At 41.9% G+C, this 23,343-nt stretch overlaps 3 protein-coding genes across 3 annotated transcripts in view; 2 read left to right on the top strand and 1 right to left on the bottom strand.

The window, feature by feature from the left end:
- The first annotated feature begins 160 nt into the window (after positions 1-160).
- On the top strand, positions 161-11,411 carry LOC136440398 (splicing factor ESS-2 homolog). The gene is made up of 8 exons (XM_066436432.1): positions 161-451; positions 1,027-1,210; positions 1,942-2,064; positions 4,230-4,499; positions 5,136-5,372; positions 6,036-6,136; positions 8,092-8,207; positions 9,861-11,411. The coding sequence occupies exons 1-8, from the start codon at positions 335-337 to the stop codon at positions 10,201-10,203; spliced, it is 1,491 nt and encodes a 496-aa protein (XP_066292529.1). The 5' UTR covers positions 161-334; the 3' UTR covers positions 10,204-11,411.
- Positions 11,412-13,011: 1,600 nt separating this feature from the next.
- Positions 13,012-23,343, bottom strand: part of LOC136440416 (uncharacterized) — a 17,649-nt gene continuing 7,317 nt past the window's right edge. The window contains exons 2-4 of the mRNA XM_066436456.1: positions 18,134-18,287; positions 15,892-15,966; positions 13,012-14,556 (exon numbers count right to left, since the gene is read on the bottom strand). Coding sequence (XP_066292553.1) covers positions 14,319-14,556; positions 15,892-15,966; positions 18,134-18,287 — 467 coding nt within the window. The 3' untranslated portion in view covers positions 13,012-14,318. The remainder of the gene's footprint in view (positions 14,557-15,891; positions 15,967-18,133; positions 18,288-23,343) is intronic.
- LOC136440344 (testis-specific serine/threonine-protein kinase 3-like) overlaps positions 19,459-23,343 on the top strand; it is a 4,451-nt gene continuing 566 nt past the window's right edge. Inside the window, exons 1-3 of the mRNA XM_066436338.1 lie at positions 19,459-21,890; positions 22,118-22,219; positions 22,886-23,326. Coding sequence (XP_066292435.1) covers positions 21,453-21,890; positions 22,118-22,219; positions 22,886-23,326 — 981 coding nt within the window. The 5' untranslated portion in view covers positions 19,459-21,452. The remainder of the gene's footprint in view (positions 21,891-22,117; positions 22,220-22,885; positions 23,327-23,343) is intronic.

The following is a 23,343-nucleotide window of genomic DNA, read 5'->3' as shown; positions in this document are numbered from 1 at the left end:
CGCTGAAGAAGTAACGCTAATCTCCCAATCTTATCCAGTTGTGTTAAACCTTCATAAACGTTTTACATTTTGTTGAATGTGGTTGCAGACGGTATCACAGCGCCGCTTATCAACTCTGGATAGTACTGCAGGCAACGTGACGTCATATACATTTCCCAGCCTTTGACCTTACTCATCTCATACTTCCGGTTGCGTTGTTGTGACGATTTGTCTGAAGGAACGATGCTGTTTTCTGTTCGCCGTGTAACTCGTGATATTTCCAAGTTAAAAGTGACACGTAACAGAATATAAACCTTGTTGACTAAGATAATAGATCAGAGGTTAACCTGAAGCCATGGCGCTCGTGAAGAAGGACGAGAAATCCATGGCTGTTTCTACCCAAGTCGGTGGGGAGGGGGGCAAAACAAAGAAGCCTCCCAAGAAAGTGCTGGATGAAGACACATATGTGAAGGTAAGTTGTCCGTTTTTTCAACATCCACAAAGCCACCCAGAAGCTTATGACTTTTGTGAACTTCTCATGACATTTAAAGATTCAGGCCAATCTCCACATCAAGTATAAAGGTACTGAGTAACTCATCTGCCGTCTTTACAGGCGGAAATTTGGAAAAATTATGCTTTGAATATGATATGACAAAGTTATTACCACATGAGTGTGGCTTTGTAGCAGACATTGAGATGACGAGAAACTAGTTACACTGCTTGGCAGAACTCTGAGTTCTACTAGTAGACATGTTACTTGTTAGGCTGGTTGGTTGAATCCTAAATAATTTGTTATCATGTCCCATAATGCAACATTATCAAACAAGAAAAGAAATCTAAGATCTCATACCACTGTGAAACGGTTTTAGTTTCTGTCAGTTTTTTGCAGGAGGTACTGTTTTTGCTCCCATTGACGTCCATTCCCTGCTAGTCTTTAGTGACACCATTTTCATTTCACTCTATTGTATTCAAATAACTGAGGGCACACAAGTAAACACACATATACTAGTAGACAAGGAGGTAAAATAGGATATTTTCTATCTGCAGGATCTTGAGACGATCATCCAGCGCGATTTCTTCCCCGACCTGACGAAGCTGAAGGCCCAGCAGGAGTACATGGAGGCTGTGGAGACCAACGACCACCAGAAGATGAGGGAGTTAGCCATCAAGTATGGGTCCACTCGACTCACAACCAGGCTGCGCACAGAAACACCTTGGGCGCCGGGGGCATGTAAGGAACTTCTGTTCCTTTTTAACCTTCTCCCTGCTGCCTAACTCGGTAACCAATAGAAAATTGGGTGCCAAGCGGTTACTTCAGTGTGCTAAAGGGAAAGGAAGTTTGTCTACTTTTTAAGCCATCTTTGTACTTAATAAAGTTCAACTTCGGGGTTGGAGGTAACCTCCTTTAAGTTTAACATTATTCTGCTAGGTTACAGATAAAACAGTAGGTTTGCAGTTTGAGAGATCTCTAGTGCAGCACTCCCCAGTTATGCACAGTTTAGATATGCAGGAGTGCATTAAAAAATATTATGTATGTGTAAATTGGGGGATGTTGGGTTTGAGATCTGTTTGGACGTATCTTTGACTGAGTTTGAGGATCAAACATTTCACACTGAAATTTTGTATCTGAGTATATTCTGACACAACATGGTCAGGTGAAATTTGTGACTCATTTTTTACTACTGATCCTTTTGTATCTCTTGTCTATAGATTCAAATCATTGCAGCTCTTCTTTGTGTAGCCCACTAAGTTACTAACCCTCCAGTTTGGTGGAATGGACAGAGGTCTTCAAAGAAATATACCCAAACAAGGCCTTTTTCCTTTTGTGTCTTTGTTTTTCTTCTGTCCACATGAGATTCACTTTCATTACTTGTGCTACAGTTTTTAGAAAAGGCATGGTACATTGTGGAGAATATTTGAGTGAAAAATATTTAATGTATTGTGTTTATTTCCTGTCCATAGATACGCCCGCTACATTTGAGACACCAGACGTGGACAGCTCCAGAGTGCGGGACTCCCCAGCCTCTCACCGCTCAGCTGTCAATCACAGCCAGCCGGAGGGGGAGGGGCCTCCGGAGAAGAAAGGTACAAGGGCATCAATCAATCAATCTATCAATCAATTAACATATAGATCGATCAATCAATCAATCAATCAATATCCTTTATTTTAAGTCAAATGGCATCATGATAGCATATCAAACACATGAAAAACAAGACGTTGAAGTTTTTGTGAATTTCTTGTTTTATTCGTTATTGTAAATTTCTCACTGATTCTGTATACATGTACATGTACAAAATGTATCTGCATTTTCCAACTGGCTCCTATAAGGCAACCGGTATGCATATAGCAGGAAATGAGATAACCTTTAATAACCTATTCTGGGACCTTCTCTGTGACCTTTGACCTAACTTCACCCCAGTTACCTGGCAGCCTAGCATGTGGAAATGAGTGTGGAAACACACACAGACAAACAAACAGACACACCAAAAACAATACTTTCTGTCTCAGGAGGTAAATATAGAGGTTCTGGCATTGTCAAATCCCAGAATTTAAGAAAATGCGGGTTTTCTTTGAAGTTTTTGTAGGAAATAGAAATGATAGTTTTCTGCTGAAAGGGGGAGTTGCAGCGCCCCCCCCCCCCCCTCCTCCCCAAAGGACTCACCTATGACCTTCAATTTCCACATCAAGAAAAACCACTCACCGTGCAAATTTTCAACTTCATTTTCATCAGTCTTATTTCTTTATCTGACATTAGACGATATGAGTTTTAGTGCTGCCACGCTCGCTCTGAAGCAACTCATCCTTTCTGGGTACTGTGTTTTTAACGATAAGGATCTTCTGCTATGATTGCTCCATAAGTCATATGACCAACCCAGTGCTTACTGTAAATCTTGAAATATTTCCTATGCTTTTAATTATGCGGGGGGGGGGGTCTCTCCATGTTGAAATCATAACTCCGCAAATACGTGTTTTTGTAGTACGGTATTGTTTCAATTGCAAACTTTAAAAAACAGCGAAATCCTTCTAACATTTACATCCCCTACCACAAAATTAAATCCCTGCTAAAGTACATGAACTTACGCAGTAGATCTGTGTCCTTGAGCAGAAATCTCCTTGTCTTTAATCTTACTGCCTTTGACTTTGTGGGAGACTCCACAAGACCCCCTGTTATCTCTTCATTTCCTCCAGGGTTACAAAGCACTAAATCACTGGCACAGGATCGCTGAGTGCACCGAAGTGTGCTGTAGTACCATCCATGTCTATGAATAAGTTTTTCCCTCATGGCATAAGTGAAAAATAGGGCTGACGTTTGCTTAGAGAGATTTTAGGATGTTGAGCAACACGCTCTATTCTTTTTTAGGGTAACACAAGATCAAGGTCATGAAGAGCCTGTTGTTGCCATCATTATAGACGAAGAGCAGCTCATGCATGAAATCAAATAATGCAAATCATAGTGATAAAACAAGCAAAAGAAAAAAAATGTGTCACATCACAATCTCACAATCTAGCCTCAAAATTCCATTGCCAGATGCATTTCATTACCTTTATAACAGTATAAATATAGACCTGCGGGAGGGCTGGGACCGAGGGTGATGCGGAATACACCGTGTTGTATTTTATTTATGTCATACCTACCCGAGAAAACACACATTTCAATGCGGAATGCGCCAGAAGTTGAGGGAGTTTTGTGTCCTCGAACACAAAACTGTAACAACATAGATTCCAACCTTCGAATCCGGTATTCAAATTTTCAGCGGCGGCGCAACCGGCACGCTCGAAATGCATTCTAAATATTCTATGGAAGCCCGTGTGAAACTCCCAAACCCTATATGATACGGATAGTTATCACACGGTCTGGAACACCCATATCAGGCCCAGGCATGACATAAGTAAATATACACAATGATATAACAATAAAAGTAAGCCCAGGAAGAGTTCAGGAAGTTTTGCGTAATACAAAATAGATCTGCATAGATTCTCTGTGAATTCTAAATCACTGATTAAAGATGGTAGATGCTGTGCATATCTGAAACAGCCGACTCTTTATTCATTCAGCAGATTGATTTGAGAGAGACAGAGAAAATGTTTTATTCGTTTTGTATTACCGGTACCTAACGCTCTACCTGGATGTCTAACCTTCATCGACACTCTAAGTTGATGTGTTAACAGTTTTTTATTCCTTTCCACTTCAACTGGTTGTGCAGATATGTCTGAAACAGGACTCATCAAATCTTATATATTTCCACAGCAAAACAAGACACAGACCTCCCCTTGGACAAGTACCTTTCCAAGAACACAAGTGAAGACAACGCCTCGTTTGGCACCATCATGGAAGTCACAGAAGACAAAAACAGACAGAGACATTCGTGGTTGTACGACGCCGAAAAGGAACACGCAGAGAAACAGAAGGAGATTCTACAGTTGAAGGGTCCGGAGCAGCTGGCTATAGAAGGTTCCACTTCAAGTGTGGACACTTGGAGTTATAAAGCAAAGAATGCACTCATGTACTACCCAGAAGGTATGTAAGATTTTACTGGTAGATATCCTAAGCCCTACAGTATAGGGTTTGGGTTGGCATTAGGAAGGGCATCCAGCCGTAAAAACTCTTGCTACAAAAAAAGACTTGCACTTGATGAGGAGTCCTGGGGCTCCCCCATGCACACGTGCAAGCATGTCCAACCCCCATATGATGGGGAATAACAGACGTTAAAATGGATAGAGAGAGAGAGAGATTAGGGAATCCAAGAGTCTTTTTGTTTTCTATTTAAGTATTCTGTGTGAAGCCTGGCTTATGCTTTTGTGAGGAAAATACAACTTTTCAAACATCCTTGCATGTCATAGATGGAGCATGTTGTCAAGATTTAGTGTTATTTTGCTTTCCATAGGACTATTAGTTTGAGTATTATTATTCTGTACAATGTCTGATTTCGCTTCATCGCATAGTTCCAGCACATTTTGTGGTAACAAATTTGCTACATTATCATTGACAAAAGATGTTATCTTTAAAGAAAATACCTGTTACATACATCTGTATGTCAATTGATGTATCCCCACATTTATCAAGTATGTGAAAGAAATATCAGTCAAATGTCTTGTTTTTAGTTTAAAGACTTCTGAATGATTTGCGAAATGTTTGCTTCTTTTAACACTACAGGTACCGACTCAGAAGAAGACGTGTTCAAGAAGCCGCGAGAAATCCTGCACAAGAACACAAGGCTGGTGAGATCGCCGTTCGACTCGGACGTGGCCAAGTCAAGACTGCACCAAGTAGCCGGAGTCAACGCACAGATCAAGAAAGGGAAAATAGGGCATGATGGGAAGGAAATTCTGCCAGAGGACACTCCCAAGGTCAACGGCTTTGGGTTTGTGGCAACGCCGTCACCTGCACCAGGTACGACACAGCTAGTATTTCAATCTAAACTCGACACAAAAAGTTTGGACACCTAAACATTGGACAATCATATCTCCATTGTTACTTTGTCAATTGCGTTGTATTGTATATCATTGGAAAGTTTATTTTCTACTCTTTACAATGATGCCACATGTGCCATGATTGTACATTCTAGAGTAGACCTGGATTGCTGAGGTGAGTGGGTCGTAAAACGAATGTGCTGAAACTCCCCTACCAACACATTATTGGCAAGGAGATTTCGTCACTTCTGGGGGTGAACCACCTACGAAGTCAGTCCTGGTGCTTGTTGTATGAAAGCATCATCATAAAACATAAGGCATCATTTTAAAGAGAACTAAACAAGCTACTCAATGATATACTGCTAATCATAAAAAACAGCGGACATGCATTTATATAATCAAGGGAAATTTCGGCACTTTTTTCTTGTGACCTCTACTCATCTGGACAGCCTTGGTGTTATAACTGTGAATTTGCAATTGTAACCAACGGAACATTATTGGACAGGGAAATGATACAACGACATTGATAATATATAAACTGTGATAAGGTTTGTAAACCTTTTGTGTTTCAATTTTACCAATTGTCTTTTGATTCATAAACTGACATACACAATTTTCACCATGGTCCTTTTGTGCCCACCAGGTGTTGACGAGTCTCCGTTGATGACGTGGGGCGAGATAGAGGGCACGCCGTTCCGACTGGACGGGTCTGATACGCCGGCGCCAACCACACCGGGGTTCAAGGTACCATAGATTCTAAAAAAACATTTTTAAGGGGACTTTATTTTGCAGTAGAAGGGGAAGAGAGGTTTTTGCTTTTTTCTAAGTTCACGGTTGAAATAATTCTGTAGTACAGTTGCAGTACATTTTATGTCATACCTGGACCACGAAAACGTTCAATACGGGTGTTCGGCATCGTGTGATAATTTTCTGTATCACAAGAGTATCACACTCCTTGAAAAAGACAGTAGCTGTTCAGTCGAAAATTTGGGTAAGTCCAATTTATTGTGTTGGCTTTTTACAGTTTAAACTCCATTCAGAATGACTTCTACCAACACAGATGAACTTTCAAGACAAGAGGTTCTACTTTTATCACACGGGCTTCCATACAATATTTAGAATCTATATCGAGTGCGCCGGTTGCACCGCTGTCTAAAATTAGAATACCGGATTCGGAGGTTGGACTCGATGTCGTTACAACTTTTTTGTTCGAGGACACAAAACTCTCTCAACTTCAGGCGCATTTCACATTGAAATGTGCATTTTTTCTGGTGGGTATGACATAAATAAAATACAACACGGTGTATTCCCTCGGTCCTGGCCCTCCAGCGGGTTTCATTGCCCTCTGGTCTCTGGCAATACGACCCGGTACCTCGGTCGGACCGGTACCTTGGGCGATACGGAATACACCGTGTTGTATTCTATATGGAAATGATTTGTAGCAGCTGGAAGATGGATGTTTGGTGTTACACATTTATAGTCTTAATGACTTATTTATTTTTTGTAATTACCTATTTAGTTTTTGTAATGACATGACATTATTGTACTTATTTATTTTTTGTAATTACCTATTTACTTTTTGTAATTTCTTATTTAGTTTTTGTGTTCCCAATTTGCTATATGAATAAAGGATTCATTCATTCATTCATGACATGAAATTGAGGAAAATTTATTTTCTTCGTAAGCTTAAAATGACAGATTTAAGAACGTAAATCAACAACATGGGCTCCCAAACAATGAGTGGGACTGATAAATATTTCAAGCTGGAGACAGCCCTGTTGGCAATGCCTCCCATCCATATTCTTAATTAGTGTATGCTTTGTGAAAGATAGCCCCCAGCCTGTATTTTGAATTTTTTCTCACGTTTTCTCCGTCTTGTTCTGAGTAGAACGACCCTTTGTAGTTGCCTATGAATGAGGCCTCTCCTTTGATGGACATATTCATTTACCCATGTGGTTTGCATCTCACCATCTTAATTAAGGGGTAGCATATTTCATCATGCATGTACATGTGCAGGCTTTGTAGTCCTTTGATTATAGTGCTATGAATATCAAATAGATGAAAATCAACAAGTTGAAAGCTGTTAGAAATATGCCTCCAGACTTTGCACTATGAATGACTGTCCTAGATTCTTAGAACAGAAATTATGGTGAAGCTAAAAAGTTTGTGAAGAATTTACTAGTAGTATCTTTTATTTGAGGCATAATGATTTTTATAGAGGGTTTGTATCGAGAAAAATGTGTGCTTGGTCTTTCAGATTTTATAATACAACAGCGGCATTATGCAATATTTTGGCTCCAAAATTGGAAATATTCTTGATACTAAAAAATCATCATGTGATTGACATTGAGTACCAATTTTTTACATATTTGCGCCATTATCTTGTTTTTCTCATATTCGTGGTTAGCGAAAAACAACCCACACAAGGCACACTCATTTCACAACATCACCACAAAATGCACATCCACATGATTTGAGATTTCGGTTGGGGAGGTAAAAGGAGGTGGATGGAGAGGGATGGGCTCCACACTTTTCAATACCGTGCCCTAGACACAGTGGATAACAAACCACTGCCCCTATGGGCTAGAAAAGGCTATGGGACTATCTTTACCTACTTTTTTTACCTTGAATAGTTCAAAATGACAAACACAGAGACAAAACCTGTAACAGTACAAAATGTATAATTTTGTTTATCACAGATTAATGAGCCGAGGAAAAGGGAAAGATTGGGGCGAGCACTGGTTGAAAAGATCGGAAAGAGTCACCGCGCCAAGAAAGAAGATGCCCTGAAGAGAATGACAGCATCGTTTGCAAGGTGAAATATAAATGTTTCTCTTGTGTCATATTTGTTGTGTCTCTTCAGCTGAAGTCTAGAAAAAAAGGAGAAAAAGCCCTTCCTAACGACTCCAATTTTTTCTGGACAGTATACTCAGAAACACAATGTTAATTTTCCCCCTGGCCTTAGTACAGAATGATAGAGGAATCCCGTCATTCAAAGACGCTGCTTTTGTCTGAATTCCAACCACAATCCATTTTGAGGCAAAACGACCATCTTACCTTATACATCTGTTCTTCTGAACTTCTTCAACATGACTAATTTTTTGATAAGTCATGTCGAAGAATAGATATGAATAAGGTAAGTTCTTGGGTTTCATTCATGGCGTTCCTGGCTAGACATAGTGTCCTTGGGAAAGGCACTTTACACAACATTCTTCATTCCAACCAGGTGTAAAAATAGGTACCTGACTTCGGTTGGGGATGTAAAAGGCAGTGGGAGTAGAGTGATGCTCTCTACCTTCCAATACCATGCCTTAGACACAGCGGGTTACAACCCACTGCCTCAAACTGGACTACTTTTACCACGTTGGTAGCTCACTCGAATGAAAAATGAAACAATTTGGCAGAAAGGCTTCCAGTCCCAAAGCAATCAGATCTGCAAACCTCTCCAATCCTTCACAATAAAGCCATGCATAGAGTTTCTGTACCCCGTGACATGGTCAGTGGACATGAATGGTGTGGGTGACAAAGGAAGGATTCTGATGATCACTTCAAATCTGGGGAGTGATTTTCAAAGTCTCAAAAGCGCCATGTGGGAAGCTCTACATTTCAACTGGTTAAGCCCCCTGTCACACATTCATGGCTTTCTCATGACTTTGCTCCTGATCACTGACCCCAAGGTTAGCGCTGGGTTGGGAGTAGCCTGGAATCCATTGTAGAATTTCTATTGTAGCTCCTCTGATCACACGTTAGACGAATATGACTTCAAAATTCATAGTTCAAGTTGGCTGACACAGACAATTTTTAAGACTACATTTAGTTGTCAACCTCACCGACCAACTCCCAACCACAGATGGCCTTGCTCACAGCTAACTCCCAACCATGGTCTGGAAAAGGTTGGGAGACTATGGTCGGCTATGTGTGACGGGGGCTTAACTTCCAACCATGGTCTGGAGAAGGTTGTGAGGCCATGGTCGGCTATGTGTGACGGGGGCTTAACTCCCAACCATGGTCGGAGAAGGTTGGGAGACCATGGTCGGCTATGTGTGATAGAGGCTCTACTTGATGGGCAGTCAACTTCATTTTGTTGCTCTTAAGAGTGTGTGTCTTATGATATTATTTTAGTCGTAATTCCATGTATTGTATCTTTTTCATGACATTTGGAATCATTATGAAACTTACATGGATTTTGACATTTGAAAGTTGTATTGCAGGGTAGGGATTGTGGTCTGGCAGAACGTCCTATTCTGCCTTTAGAAATCCTGACTGGAGTGCATTAGGGTGGTCTCTCATTCATAAAGCCTAAATTTCACGTCAATCCACTCATCTATAGTGACATGAATCAAAGTCGAAAAGTGCTGGAATCTACTGGCTCTGATCAGGATCTCTGCCACATTGCAATCTCTACTCTGACAGACATTTATTTTTTTTCAAAATTTAAAAGTGACCAGTATTTCTTTTTGTCCTCCAGCCCAACTCCCACATTTGGTTCGCTCAAGTCGATGGACCGAGTTAACACGATGTCGCCGGCCGCTCAGAGACTCATCAACCGAACGTCATCCCGGGGCAGCTCGACAGACAAGGCGCTGCGAGCGAGTTACAGTCCCTCGCCGGCTCGCTCGGGAGCGGGAAACACTCCCATCAGACTCACGCCGCGGAACACCCCCCTGAGTGTGCGCCGCTCGCCGAGACACAGTAAAACTCCAACTCTCACCAGCGCCAGTTCAAGCACAGACACGTCCTCTCTGTCGGATAACCTGCTCAACCTGCCCAATACAAGGCCAACCAGGAAAAAAGCAACCGATTTCTTCTGAGGCCACGTTCATTTGTTTGTTCAGACCCTTGTAGTGCCTTGTGGCACATAGGGCAGCCTTCCTTGCTGTTTCTGTAGCAGGGTATATTTTTACAGGGAGGGGTTGCTAGCCCTTTCCTTTTAACATGCTCGAGGCACCTCCTTGAACACGGAACCCCATTTTACGAGATGGTGTGACCCAGGATTGAACCGGGGTCTCCCAGTTAGCAGCTAATTGGAACCAGGAGCTCAGCTGTGAGACTTCTATACCAGTTCAGCTATAGGGACAATCCTCTTTTGAGTCCACACCGATTATTTATTTTGTCGATTCTCAGACTTTTTTTACTGTAAAATGTTTGCAAGTAAAATTTTAGGAAGAGGACATCATGAAAACGCAAGGCTGGGTTGAAAACTTGAATTGTTTTTGCTCCTTGTAACTGTGTGAACCAAAATACAGACTTTCCCTCACACTCTTTTCATGTTGATACTCCAATCTAGCATTATTTTTAAAGTCAGACTCTGAAAAAAATTTATAGGAGTGGCCTAATATGTCAAATAGAACTTTTTGAAAGTAACTGCACACTACTACATACTCATTTCTTCTGTATATGTTTAGATTAAGTTGTTCATCAATTGTCACTATTCAGAAGTCTTATCTAATTTGAGAGAGTTGGTAGCAACTGACTAGTAGTGTTATATAACTTATTGATTCTTTGACTATTTTTGTCCGCCTCTTTGGAATCCTGCATTCCACAATCCACAGATACTTTTCTCCTCTAAAACGTTCAAATACCTTGAAGGGCACAGATGTCATTGACGGATCTTCATGTAGGTGTTAGATGTTCAACAGTTGGAAGAGCACTTTTTCTTGTTTGATGATAAATGATGGTCAGCTTGACCTTTTGCTGTGTACTTGATCATAAGTTGCAGTCCTGCCATGGTTTAGTGCAATGTCTATATGTTAAAACAGTTATCATGGTAGAAGAAGAGAATCCTGACAGCTCAGATGATTTATCTCCAAGTAGATCTGACTGTTTGCAAAGACCGTATCCAACTGGCAAAAGGAGTTTTCATAGCCACTTCAACTTTTGCCAGTTGGATATGGTCTTTGCCACCATCAGATCTGCTTGGAGATTAATCATGTGAGCCAGCAGGCTCTTAATCATTGAGTCCTCTGCCCTCACCATGTGTGTCTCACTGATATATGTGCATGAATGAACGCAAAGAATACTTTTCTGTGTTGTTTTATTCAGTGTAGAATTCAAGGCTATTTCCCTTTGTGGCAGCTTTTGTGGAAGCACTGGAGACGCCTGATTTGGCAAAATTGATTTGATTATTACACTAAGCTTATCGCAAGCGATGAGAGCGGCAGAGAACAGAGTGAGGATGGTGGAGGATCTATTCATGGTGCCCCAATGACCCAAAAAGTGGTCAAGGGATAGGTGAGGTGAGGTGAGGATTTGATTATGTTTTTGGCCGTACTGTAAATCATACAAAGCAGCTGCAAAATGAGAAAATATGATTATGCTGTAAACTGAAAAAAAAAAAAATTCTATATATCGTTTTTGGGTCCCTGGAGGATGTCATCCATATAATCAAATCAACACGGCCTTACTGCGTAATGATTTGTTGATGCCAGTTATGTCTAGTCTAACCTGAAAAAATAACTGCAGAAACATATACAAACCGAAAACAATACCTTCATACACGGTGAAAATCCAGCTGACAACTTTTGCCAAAGGACTGTAACCTCTACCAGAAGCAAGCATTTTTGGAAGTTCAAGGTTTATCCAGGATTACAAAACTCCAAACCTTAAAATCCAGATGTAATAGATACATAGAGACAACTAATCCTTCAATCCAACCGACATCTTTCGAGTTGACATATAGAGAGCAGACTAAGCCAGAGGGATTGAACAGAAAGCTCTCCATATAGCTTTTGATCCAGATGTAAGAATGCTATTACATACTGATCACTGGAACTCACACAGTAAGTAATGTTTGTTCCACATAACATTTAAACCACCTTCAGGCAGAACACAAGTTCTTCTAATCCATTTATGATCTAACTTTAATTGCTTTTTTATAGCTATGTAATGAAGAGGCCCCTATTGTGTTCGGAGATTCATTCCCCAGTTCATCCAGCTGACAAATGAATGACAGGAAGCACCCTTAAGATCAGAATGATGTAGAATCTGATCGAAGATGGGAATACAAAATAAATTGTAACTTTATATATATACATGCAGGATGTTTTCAACTAGTTGTGCATACTTTCAACAGGCTTTCTGCAGCAGTTGTTTCAAGTTAGGCCCAAACGATTTTTAACGACCAGAGGACAGAATTTGATTGTTCTCTGGTTTTTGGAAAGGATAGTTAACTGGAAGAACATGAAAATAGGTTTATACCTTGGTACACACAAGTTTTAGGGTCCTCTATTTTGCTTGTTTATACTTTAAATTTCTGAGGACCAAATAAATAAATTCATAATGAAAACGGAGACAATGTGATGGTCTCAGTGGGTTTTTTTTAACCTTTAGCACACTGAGGTAGCCGTTTGGCACCCAGTTCCCTATTGGTTACAGAGTTAGGCAGCAAGGTGAAGGTTAAAATGAAGTTTTGTGTTGTTGGGAATTTACAAAGTTCTGCAGTTTTTATTGGAAAACAATTTCCAAAAACTATACTTGGAAACCTTATGTTCTTTGCTGCCAATATTCAGTACAAACCCAGTTTTCTCTCACTTCTTTAATGGTAAAATAGTGCAAAGTCAATTTCACTAGATTAGCCTTGGATGGGTTCGGTTCAGAAGATGAAACTACTGAGTCAACAATGTTCTCAATCTCGTCTTCTTTTATTCAATCACATCAAGCAAATTTATGCACTGTCCTATACAGACTATGCATATCTATGGTACATCTCTGGTTCCTATCACATACTATTCTATTATTTCCTATTTTACATCAAAGTAAAACGTACCTAGATATTGAATTTCTTAATAAAGATGAGATCCTAGACTTACAATATCCAAGCCATTCATTGTGGTTTCCTTACTTTGTTACCCTCGCCAAGAAGGTTATGTTTTGGGTAGGGGTTGGCTACATAAAGAAACCGTGACAAAATAGAAACCCAACCTCTGCTTGAAGAGTAGTGTTTTGGATGCCATTTGTGTGTCAGTGTGTCTGTCTGCTGCCAGCATTAGTTGAAAAGTAGTGGAGGGTTCCTTAAGATATTTGGCAGGGGCCCCGGGAAACAAAGCTTTCGAGGGTACTGTAGCAAAACTTCAAGATTTGATATCTCGTGTTCTGGACATGCTATACATGTGATTTTTTTTAACGATAGCTCTTGTTGGCTATGTACATTTGTATTTGTTAAATATTTCAACTCAGTTTCTATGTAAAAACATACTTTGAATGTATTCATAATGCGTTCTATCAGTGATCTGATTGATTACTCATGAAGTTATCCTTTTGTATCCTGATTTGTTATGATTTGTCATGTCATGTAAGGGCTCCCTTGGAAATCAGTTACAATATTAACTGAAGGGACCACCCTAAATATTAATAAATAAATAAGATAAATAAATATGTTCTTTCTGAACGCTCAACTTTTAGAAAATTATTTGAATCACATGGGAAAAACTATAGGGACCACCCTAAAGATTAATAATAAATGAAATAAATAAATCTGTTCTTTCTGAATGCTCAACTTTTAGAAAATTATTTGAATCACATGGGAAGAACTATATAAGTTGTTTATAAATAGCATGTAGAATGGCAGTCGATAGTAAAGTGTAGTTGAATAGTGAAATAAAATGTGTAGTTGTATTACAATGACAGACGTTATCAAATGAATTTGCGTTCACTTGAAGTTAGACCATATTATCAAACGTTAAGAAAAAGCTACAACCAACACTATGCTACTGGGATGCCCTAAAGCTTTTATTTCTAGACGGTTAGTTAACTGATGATGAAATATTCTGGTCGTCACTTCAGCATAATCTTAAAGATAAAAGCCTTACGTCATAAAACGTGATCATAACTATAAGCTAGAAGGAAACTCTATATTCACTCCTTAGATCTGATTAATATCTGCTTAGATATAAGAATTAAGGAAGGGGTTGTTTTTCGTGTTGTTTGATCATCGTTGTTCGTTGCTGCCGGGGCGCTGCGAGCGAATCTTGGCTCCAGGGTGTCGGTTCGGCAGCTGACGACGCTCGATACCCTTCGCCGCATGGTGATCACTGCCGGAACCATCACTGGCAGTCTCTCGGGGGAGGGTCCACGCACCGTCCGACAGCCACTCCTGAAGGTCCCCTAGGAGGGGCAAACCGTCCTCGGCCGAGGCATCAAACTCCCAAACCGGTAGGGGGCGTCTCCTGTGGGAATCATCACAGAAAATACTTCTTGTATCATTTATAACCTTGGCCAAAAAGGTCATGTTTCTCTGCCTGTTTGAGTTTTTGTTTTTGTCTATCTGTCTATGGACAGTGTAATTCAGAAGCTTTGGGTGGATCCTCATGATATTTAGTATGTGGATAGGGGTCGGGGAAAGGTCAGGTTCGATGATGGGCCTCCTAGCGGCTCTCTGTGGTACTGCAGCAGAACTTCTGCTTATGATATCTCGTGTCCAGAGACTGGCATAGACTGTAAGGTTTGATCCACTCATACTGTGATACCGAATGAACCTCAACCTTTTTCGATTAGTGTTGTGGGTGTGGCTCTCCTCCTCAAATGCGCAGGTGGCAATTGGAAAAAGGGGCCCAGGCTTTTTTTCACTTTCGGGCGTTACCCCTACGTGGGCCCCATAGGACACCCTGCGGCTATTTCTACACTCGGTCGGGGCTCTGGAAGCTTTTTAACACGGAGTTAAAATCAACGCGGGACCCGGTAACAAATAGATCCCCTGAGCTAATCGTGAGCCCACGAAGATGACGTACTAAACCCACAAGTTACGGCGTGATTGTGTAGAGTTGGCTTGAGTGTCCTTACTGTTTGCTTACTAAACCCACGGTTGGACTAGTCTGAAAACCCTTTCCCCCTACGGAGATTACTCCCATCCCTTTATTGAGGTGTACAAGGCCACCAACGCAGGAGAGGATGTCTGTATTTCCGTCTCGAGATTGAAACTTGGAGATCTGTATCTGGGCCATGTAGTGTTAATGGGTAAAGACTTGGAAGTGACCTCGGCTTTGGAGCACCGGGACATATCTTGTTTCTTCTTTGATAGCGCGTGAATCGACTGAGGTAACTCACGGTTTATCATCGCTGCCTTTCAAGAAGATGATAGGGCTCACGAAGAATGTGATGTTTTCGAGACTTCGGCCTTTTTTAGACTATACGGCAGACAAATGGCAATAAAACATTTATAAGCTCAGATTTCTGTCCGAATACTTCGCAATCAGTTGTTGGTATAAAAATTTAGCTGCAAATCGTAATATGCGTATCAATCAATCAATCAATCAATCAATCAATAAATCAATCAATCAATCAATCAAATGATCAATCAATCAATCAAACGTACATACAGACATACATACCGTATATATATATATATGATACATACAAACATACATACCCACATACATACATACATACATACGTACATGCATATACATATACATATACATATATATATACATATATATATACATACTTACGTACATACATGATAAAAGATACATTCATTCACTCATTTACATGTATCTACTCACCTGACCAGCTTGCTACCAGTGCGCCTTCTTAAGATGGCGGATCCACTTGTTTGGCAATGCTGGTGCCATGGCGGACTGCATAAGAAAGAAAAGCACTTCTTAAGAAAAACTCAAAGATATTCTGTTACTTAAAAGTCTCTCTGAGTCACGACACTGCCCCCCAGCGATAGAAAGAATTCCAAGACGTTCATTCACCTCTTCGGCTTAACTCGCTTCAAGATTTATCAAAGGAAATTACATCAGGGTAAGGTGTTGCGCCCCTGGCGTCCTCCTTAAGTGGCAGAAGAGAGAATGATGGAGGTTCGTCTTAGTCGACGGAAGCCCGCATCAAAACAAGACGTTTAGAATCACATGAGAAGGAAGAAATCCGACTAATGGGCGCCCACGGGACGCTTCAAGCGACATTTCAAAGTTGACAAACATTTGCCGCGCATTAAACTGTAGCTGTTACAGTAATACAGGGATAGCATTTTCGATTTTTGTTTTGATTGCACAAAGGGAGAGTCGCAAAATGGATAAAATTGTAGAACGCTTCGGAATAATGAACCAAGCCATCGCTCAACTTCCGAAAAACTGGTGAAGGCAACGATTTTCCACAGACAACATATGGTTCATTCTATGGTAGCGAGTATCCTAGTGTCTCAGAAGTCAGTTTTTATACGTCGACATGTGGCCATCTGTGCATTTAGCCCTTCGGTCATGAATATGCAAGAAAGGTATTGTTTATTCCTCCTCTCTTCATAGTAAGGGCCTAGGAAAATGTTGTGTTTTCGGTTACGCGGTCTTGAAAAGTTTGGGTCAGTAGGTACCCTCGCCAAGAAGGTTGTGTTTTGGGTAGGGGTTGGCTACATAAAGAAACCGTGACAAAATAGAAAGCCGAACAAAAACGTTTAAAAAGACGTCAAAAACAAGCCGAACACCAACCTCTGATTGGAGAGTAGTGGTAGAGATCTCTTTTCATTTTATTTTCTTCTAAATTTTAGATTTCGGTCGATCCAGCAAATGCTTTTCAGCGATGTAAAAGAGACATGCATTGTACAATCTGTATCTGTATAGTCGGTATAACCGCCCTTCGCAGGCACGCGGCGCCGCAGCAGCTGGTTATATTACACTGAACGAGGCTGTCACCGTGTGCAAGCACAAATATATCTATCGACTGAACAAAAGGTTAGGGTCAGCAGGTTTTTGCTTAACCTTGATGCTTAACCTGGATAGCGTGCGTAGTCCAGTGGTCAGCGATCTTGCCTCTGGAACTAGAAGCCCCGGGTTCGATCCCGGCTGTGTCGCTCACCCGACATGCACGCTACCGTTAAAGATCGCAGTCCTTAGGACGGGACGTTAAGCCGTGGTCCACTGTTCATTGTGCTTGTCGAAAAGAGCTAGGGGAATTTCCCCGGTACAATGAACCTGTAAATACTGTACATGGCGTCTGTCTTCTCTGTCACGATCAGTGGAAGATAATCTCATCTGTTCATTGAGTTCATTTGAGCTAAACTGGTTCGAGATCCCTCTCCTTTTTTCCTTTTCCAGACCGTCAATCTCTAAAAACGATAGGTATTTTAGAGATTGGGGTCTGGCATCCAGGCCAGCCTCTGTTGCAGGCTCTGAACCGACCTTTTTTGGGGCTAAATAATATACTTTTTGAAGCCAGCCCATAACCATCAGCCAGCCCCGTAATCATTCTGCCGGCTAGTGTCGGTCGGGTAACCGGAAACACATCATTTTTCCTAGGTCTAACATGAAAAAAGATGTAACATTTCGCAACTTGAATTTGAATATCTACGGGACAAAATTTGAGCAAATTCCCAGAAAGTAAGACGCAAATCATGGATTTTCTCTTTTATATAGTTTGGGTTCCAGATTTTATAAAGCTATTTCTTCCATTCCTGTTCCAAACGCAACCACAATCGTCAAAACCAAGGGGCCTACGCACTCCGACATCGGAGTTACGGCCTTTAGTCCACGGTGCGGCGGTGAAGAGGGACCCTCCATTTCAGCACCAAGGACGTCACCCGCGGACGGCTCCTTGTCAAAACTACCATAGACATAGATTTACCTGTTGCAGAATCTATGTATTAGTGGTAAATAGTTAACAACAAATCTTATTCTTTTCGTCCAAGGAGGAGTTTCTATTCCTCCTTGGTTCTCCTCCACAACTTATCTAAAAATACATCTCAGAAATCACGTGCACTGGTCAAATGATTTGTGTATTCTAACGGTGAGACGTGCAAAGATGACTTACTAGCAGTTGTAGCCTTCCACCGCCCAACCGATATCATAAAATACCTCTCCGCTTGTATCATCCTCCGACTCTACACACACTAGCAGCAGCCCGAGCAACATAGCCATCAGTACCGCTTTTCCCCACGACATTCTCTTCTTTCTGTCTGCCTTTCCTGTTTGAATAAAAGGAAGAGAAAGTTTACTTACAAGCAGTTGTAAAAGTATTGTTTCCTAGCGGCAGGCTTCGTCCGTCCTCCCTCGCTGAGGTGGATGTAAAGAAGTACTTGGAGCACTAGGCAGAGCGCTGTTAGCCCCGTCCCCATGGTTGTGAGCCTCACCGCCGTCTAAAGACCCGTTACGTCAGTAACGTTACGTACATAAGGCTACAGAAGGGTGGGCGTGGATGGAAGACTACACATGCGTACTGTGCACAAGTGCCGAGAAGATTCCATCGACCAATAAGACCGTATTTGTAGCAATTGCTTCATTTGTAATTAAGATTATGGACACTTAGTCACTGAAGATCCCAAAACATTATCTATCTACAAGAATTCGCTGGCTAGACAAGGTGATATGTGTTTTTATTGCAATTTTATTATCTACTTACCACAAAAACCATGTCGAAATGAGTGTGAATGGTTTGGAAGTTACGTAACAATGCGTATTTCATATATGATAGTGCCTGGGTCTTATTTCGATTTGCTAAAAAAAGATTTCGTCTGACTGACACGAAAGTATGATGTTTATCTGACTTCTGTCCGCGACCGATAGCGAATGTATCTGTATCTGTATCTATATAGCCGGTACAACCGCCATTAGGCGTAACGCACCAGCTTCAATTAACGCTGAAATGATCCCGTGGCTTCCATTTTAAGCCTCACGAAGCGCGACCACGGCGCTCTGACGTTTCCCATGTGTTACACAACAATTACACTAGTGCAGCGACCTTGCGACCGCCATGTGACCGAGCCATATGACAGAGCACTCACCGAATTTCATATACACATACATACACGATATGTTTACGCTTTGTGGGTTTTCAGTCAAACTTTAATTTTTTATGATATTCCAATCATGAAGTCAAGGGTCACACAATGGTGATTAAGGTCGCAGCGCGATCGCCGTCTAGTGGAATGGGGGCCTTAGAACGTCCTTACTTTTTGCTCAGGTACCTACGCTGACCTCTCTTACAGAGCCATTTAGACCCAAGGTGACGTCTATATGGTGGAATGCGATTTTGTAAAGAAAATTAGCTCAGCTGTGATTATTTCGAGGCTTCGTCCAAATCGACAGATACATGTATGTAGTGAGATCCTGAGAACTAACCCAAATATCTACGTCAAATGGTACGGTTTCGTCCGGATATATCAGATATGGCAAATATTTTCAGACTTTGCAAATGACGTCACCTTTATTGCGCCATGATTATAGTTGGCGGCGTGCATACCCTTCTCGCTGGGCGAAAGCAAAAATCGGAACTTCATGCCAACTCGACGGAGACAGGACCGACAAAGAGCCACAAAAACCAAGCGAAATTAATTCTGTGTGAAGGATTCGGGAGTACACGCAACACAGTGTTATTTGACCGCACATACTAGGTCCTGCATGGTTCATGTCATCTCGATTTGTAATAGAGATTTTGCCTGACGGATAAATACGATTCTTAACCAACTTTTGTCCAATAGCGAATGGCACGTAAAGGTGAAAGGATCCTATGGCTTTAAACTTTGTCCCAGGAAGCGCAGCTAGATCGCTCTAACGTTTTACGTGTGTTAGAAAGTCCTAACCTTTCGCTCAGAGCGGTACAAGGTCGAAAAGTGACCTCTAAAAAACTTGTGAGGTCGGGAAAAGCCGTTTAAACCCATTGACGTCATAAGGTATAATTACGGTGGGAAAAAGATTTTAAAACAAAATTAGCTCAGCTGTCGGTATTCTAAGACTTCGTCTAAATTGATTGTTGTCTCGACCTTGACGGTTAATAACTATAACACATCTACTTGAAATGGTACGATTTCGTCCGGATAAATGGCAAACACTTTTAGACTTGATGTTACCTTTATTGCGTTATAGTCAATGGTGGCTGGGCAAAAGGGAAAATGGAACTTCATGCAGACTTGACGACGACAGGACCGCCAAAGGACCACAAAAACGAACGGAATTAATTCCTCGAATGCTCTGCAACTCAAGACATGCCACCGAAACCGGCCATGTCTGCTAAGAAATATATTAAGACATCTTGCACGGGCGTGAGCCAAGGAAAGCAGTTTAAGACCATCTGACGTCATATGGTATTATGATGATGGAAAAAGATTTTTAAAACAAAATTAGCTCAGCTGTCGGTATTCTAAGGCTTCGTCCAAATCAAAAGTTGTCCGTTGATCTTTACGCTTGATAACTGACCAAGTATCTACTTAAAATGGTACGATGTCGTCCGGATATGTGGCAAATACTTTCAGACTTTGCAAAATGATGTCACCTTTATTGCGTCATAATCATAGATGGCGGCGTAGGCTTCTCGCTGAGTGAAAAGAAAAAAAAGCGGAACTTCGTGTCGACTTGACGGTAGCAGGACCGCCAAAGGACCACAAAAACGAACGGAATTAATTCCTCGAATGCTCTGGAACTCACGACATGCCATCGAAACCGGCCATGTCTGCTAAGAAATATATTAAGACATCTTGCACGGGCGTGAGCCAAGGAAAGCAGTTTAAGACCATCTGACGTCATATGGTATTATGATGATGGAAAAAGATTTTTTAAACAAAATTAGCTCAGCTGTCGGTATTCTAAGGCTTCGTCCAAATCAAAAGTTGTCCGTTGATCTTTACGCTTGATAACTGACCAAGTATCTACTTGAAATGGTACGATGTCGTCCGGATATGTGGCAAATAGTTAAACACTTTCAGACTTTGCCAAATGTTGTCACCTTTAATGCGTCATAATCATAGATGGCGGCGTAGGCTTCTCGCTGAGCGAAAAGAAAAAAAGGGGAATTCCATGCCGACTTGACGACCACAGGACCGCCAAAGGACCACCAAAACGAACGAAATGAATGATGTAAATGCTTTGGAACTCAAGACATGTCATCAGCACCATGTCTGCTAAGAAATATGAACTTAAAGGCGTCTTGCACCGGGGCATTTTGCCCTGAACCCATTGCACCCACCCTAGTGCAAAGTGCCCCGGGCTCCGTGCACTAGGCCAGCATGTTCTAGTACAGCGTGCACTGAAGTAAGTAAGAGCGACACGTTCTGGAGCAAAATATCGCCTCCTGATGGCCAGAATGGACCGTTTTAAACGCAGTTTTCGCTGCTTTTGCAATAAAATCTACCGTTGTTATGATAACCACAGCAAAACTGTGTCTTTTGACGTCTTTTATGCTTGTTTTTGGACATATCTCGGTTGCCCTGGCAACGACAGTGCAACATGACCTGAGATGTCCCGGGGCGGTAACGGGGCACTCCGGCACGATAAAAATGGCGAAGGACAGTGCACTCGAGGTCGATAAGGAGAGCAAAATGAAATATTTGCTCATTCATCTTCAGAACCGCATCAAGATAGGTGCCTTTCCGTCGAAGAGGATTAAGACTTCACCCAAGGTGGAGATCTATCGCGAAAATATGTCTATTCGAGACGAGGACGTTCTACAGAAGTACGGCTATCGCTTGGGGGTGACCCTAGGTGACGGGTCGTACGGTTGCGTCAAGCGCGCCTTCTCCGTGAGGCTCGAGAAAGACGTGGCCGTCAAGATCATCAACAAGAGAGTGGCTGGAAAGGTAAGATAACCATCTATCAATGCCATTAGTAGTCTAGAGGTGTATAATCTGAACTTTGTCAATGTTGCCGCCCCTCATCTTAAATTTATTGGTATCGTCCTGATACCCTGAATATACCCTGTCCATGGTACTGAATCTACGAATGGATTTGATACTCTGACATATTTTGCATGGTTATTCCAACATTTAGACTCACTTCTTACATTTATCTATTTGTTTTTCTACAGGACTTTCTTCAGAGATTCCTTCCCCGCGAGCTGGCGATCGTACAGAGACTAAAACACCCTAACATCGTCAAAGTCTACCAGATCATCGACACACCAGATAAGGTAAGACATTGTTCTTTTAATGGTTCCATAATTGATGTTCTAGAACACTGGGGAGTCCCTTGTGGGTTCTAAACAGTAGAGAGTGTCTGTAACACCCTCATTAAAGCAGGACCCCTATCGCTCCACGTTGCATCGCTCGCGCCCCTTTCGCGAGCGATGTAACGTGGAGCGATAGGGGTCCTGATTTAATGAGGGAGGTCTGTAAGTGACAGATAGGTTTCGGAGATGTGTAGAATCGATCTTGGCGTAGGCGCGAGAGCGGGGGAAGGGCGATATCGAGGTGCTAATCCCCGAAGACGCCAACACCATTCCACGAGTCCGACGATCATCTGTCTTTGTCATCACTTTTGTCAGTTGGCTGCCATTAAAGAACTATTTAATACACGTCTTAGACAGGGGTTCTTAGACGTCTTGTCACTTCAAGGTTTGCATTCAATCAACTGGTACCAAATGGCGATGGAAACGACTTTGGGTCAATTCTTAAATAGAGATCAATTACAAGCTGAGTTTGAACTTTCTAGATGGCGAATCTGGTCAATGTAGATAAGTCCCGTTGACTATGAAAAGCCATGTGTGCTACTGTGGTAGAGTATTCTTAGATAAGAGGTAACAAGTTTGTTGGTTGGACATTGTGTACTAATTTCTACTTGTCTTATTGTGTTACAGGTGTACACTGTCATGGAAGAGGCCCCCCACGGCGACCTGTTAGAGTACGTGCAGACGAGAGGCGCCATGTCCGAGCGCAGGGCCCGAGAGACGTTCCGCGAGCTGGCCGAGGCTGTGTCCTACTGCCACGCACAGGACATCTGCCACAGGGACCTCAAGTGCGAGAACATCCTACTGGACGCACACGGACACGTCAAGCTCACAGACTTCGGGTTCGCCCGCGACGCGCCGTCGGACGACAGGGGGAGACCTACCCTGAGTCAGACGTACTGCGGGTCGGCCGCCTATGCCTCCCCGGAGGTACTGCGCGGGAAACCCTACCAGCCCAGCTCTTACGACATCTGGAGTCTGGGAGTGGTACTGTACATCATGGTTTGCGGCACCATGCCCTTCGACGATTCCAACGTGAGGAAGATGCTCAGGAAACAGATGGACAGAAAAGTAAGTACACGTTCACT

Source organism: Branchiostoma lanceolatum, chromosome 1 (genome assembly GCF_035083965.1).
Source record: "Branchiostoma lanceolatum isolate klBraLanc5 chromosome 1, klBraLanc5.hap2, whole genome shotgun sequence".
NCBI classification, from domain to species: Eukaryota; Metazoa; Chordata; class Leptocardii; order Amphioxiformes; family Branchiostomatidae; genus Branchiostoma; species Branchiostoma lanceolatum.
Note: the sequence above shows the minus strand (reverse complement) of the source record. Positions and strands in the feature narration are given on the sequence as shown.

Bases quoted from the DNA above. Each gene is read 5' to 3' on its own strand.
- LOC136440398 (XM_066436432.1), top strand. From the start codon at position 335: ATGGCGCTCGTGAAGAAGGACGAGAAATCCATGGCTGTTTCTACCCAA. The intron at 452-1,026 runs GTAAGTTGTCCG...TTCTATCTGCAG, and splicing joins ATGAAGACACATATGTGAAG to GATCTTGAGACGATCATCCA. The intron at 5,373-6,035 runs GTACGACACAGC...TGTGCCCACCAG, and splicing joins AACGCCGTCACCTGCACCAG to GTGTTGACGAGTCTCCGTTG.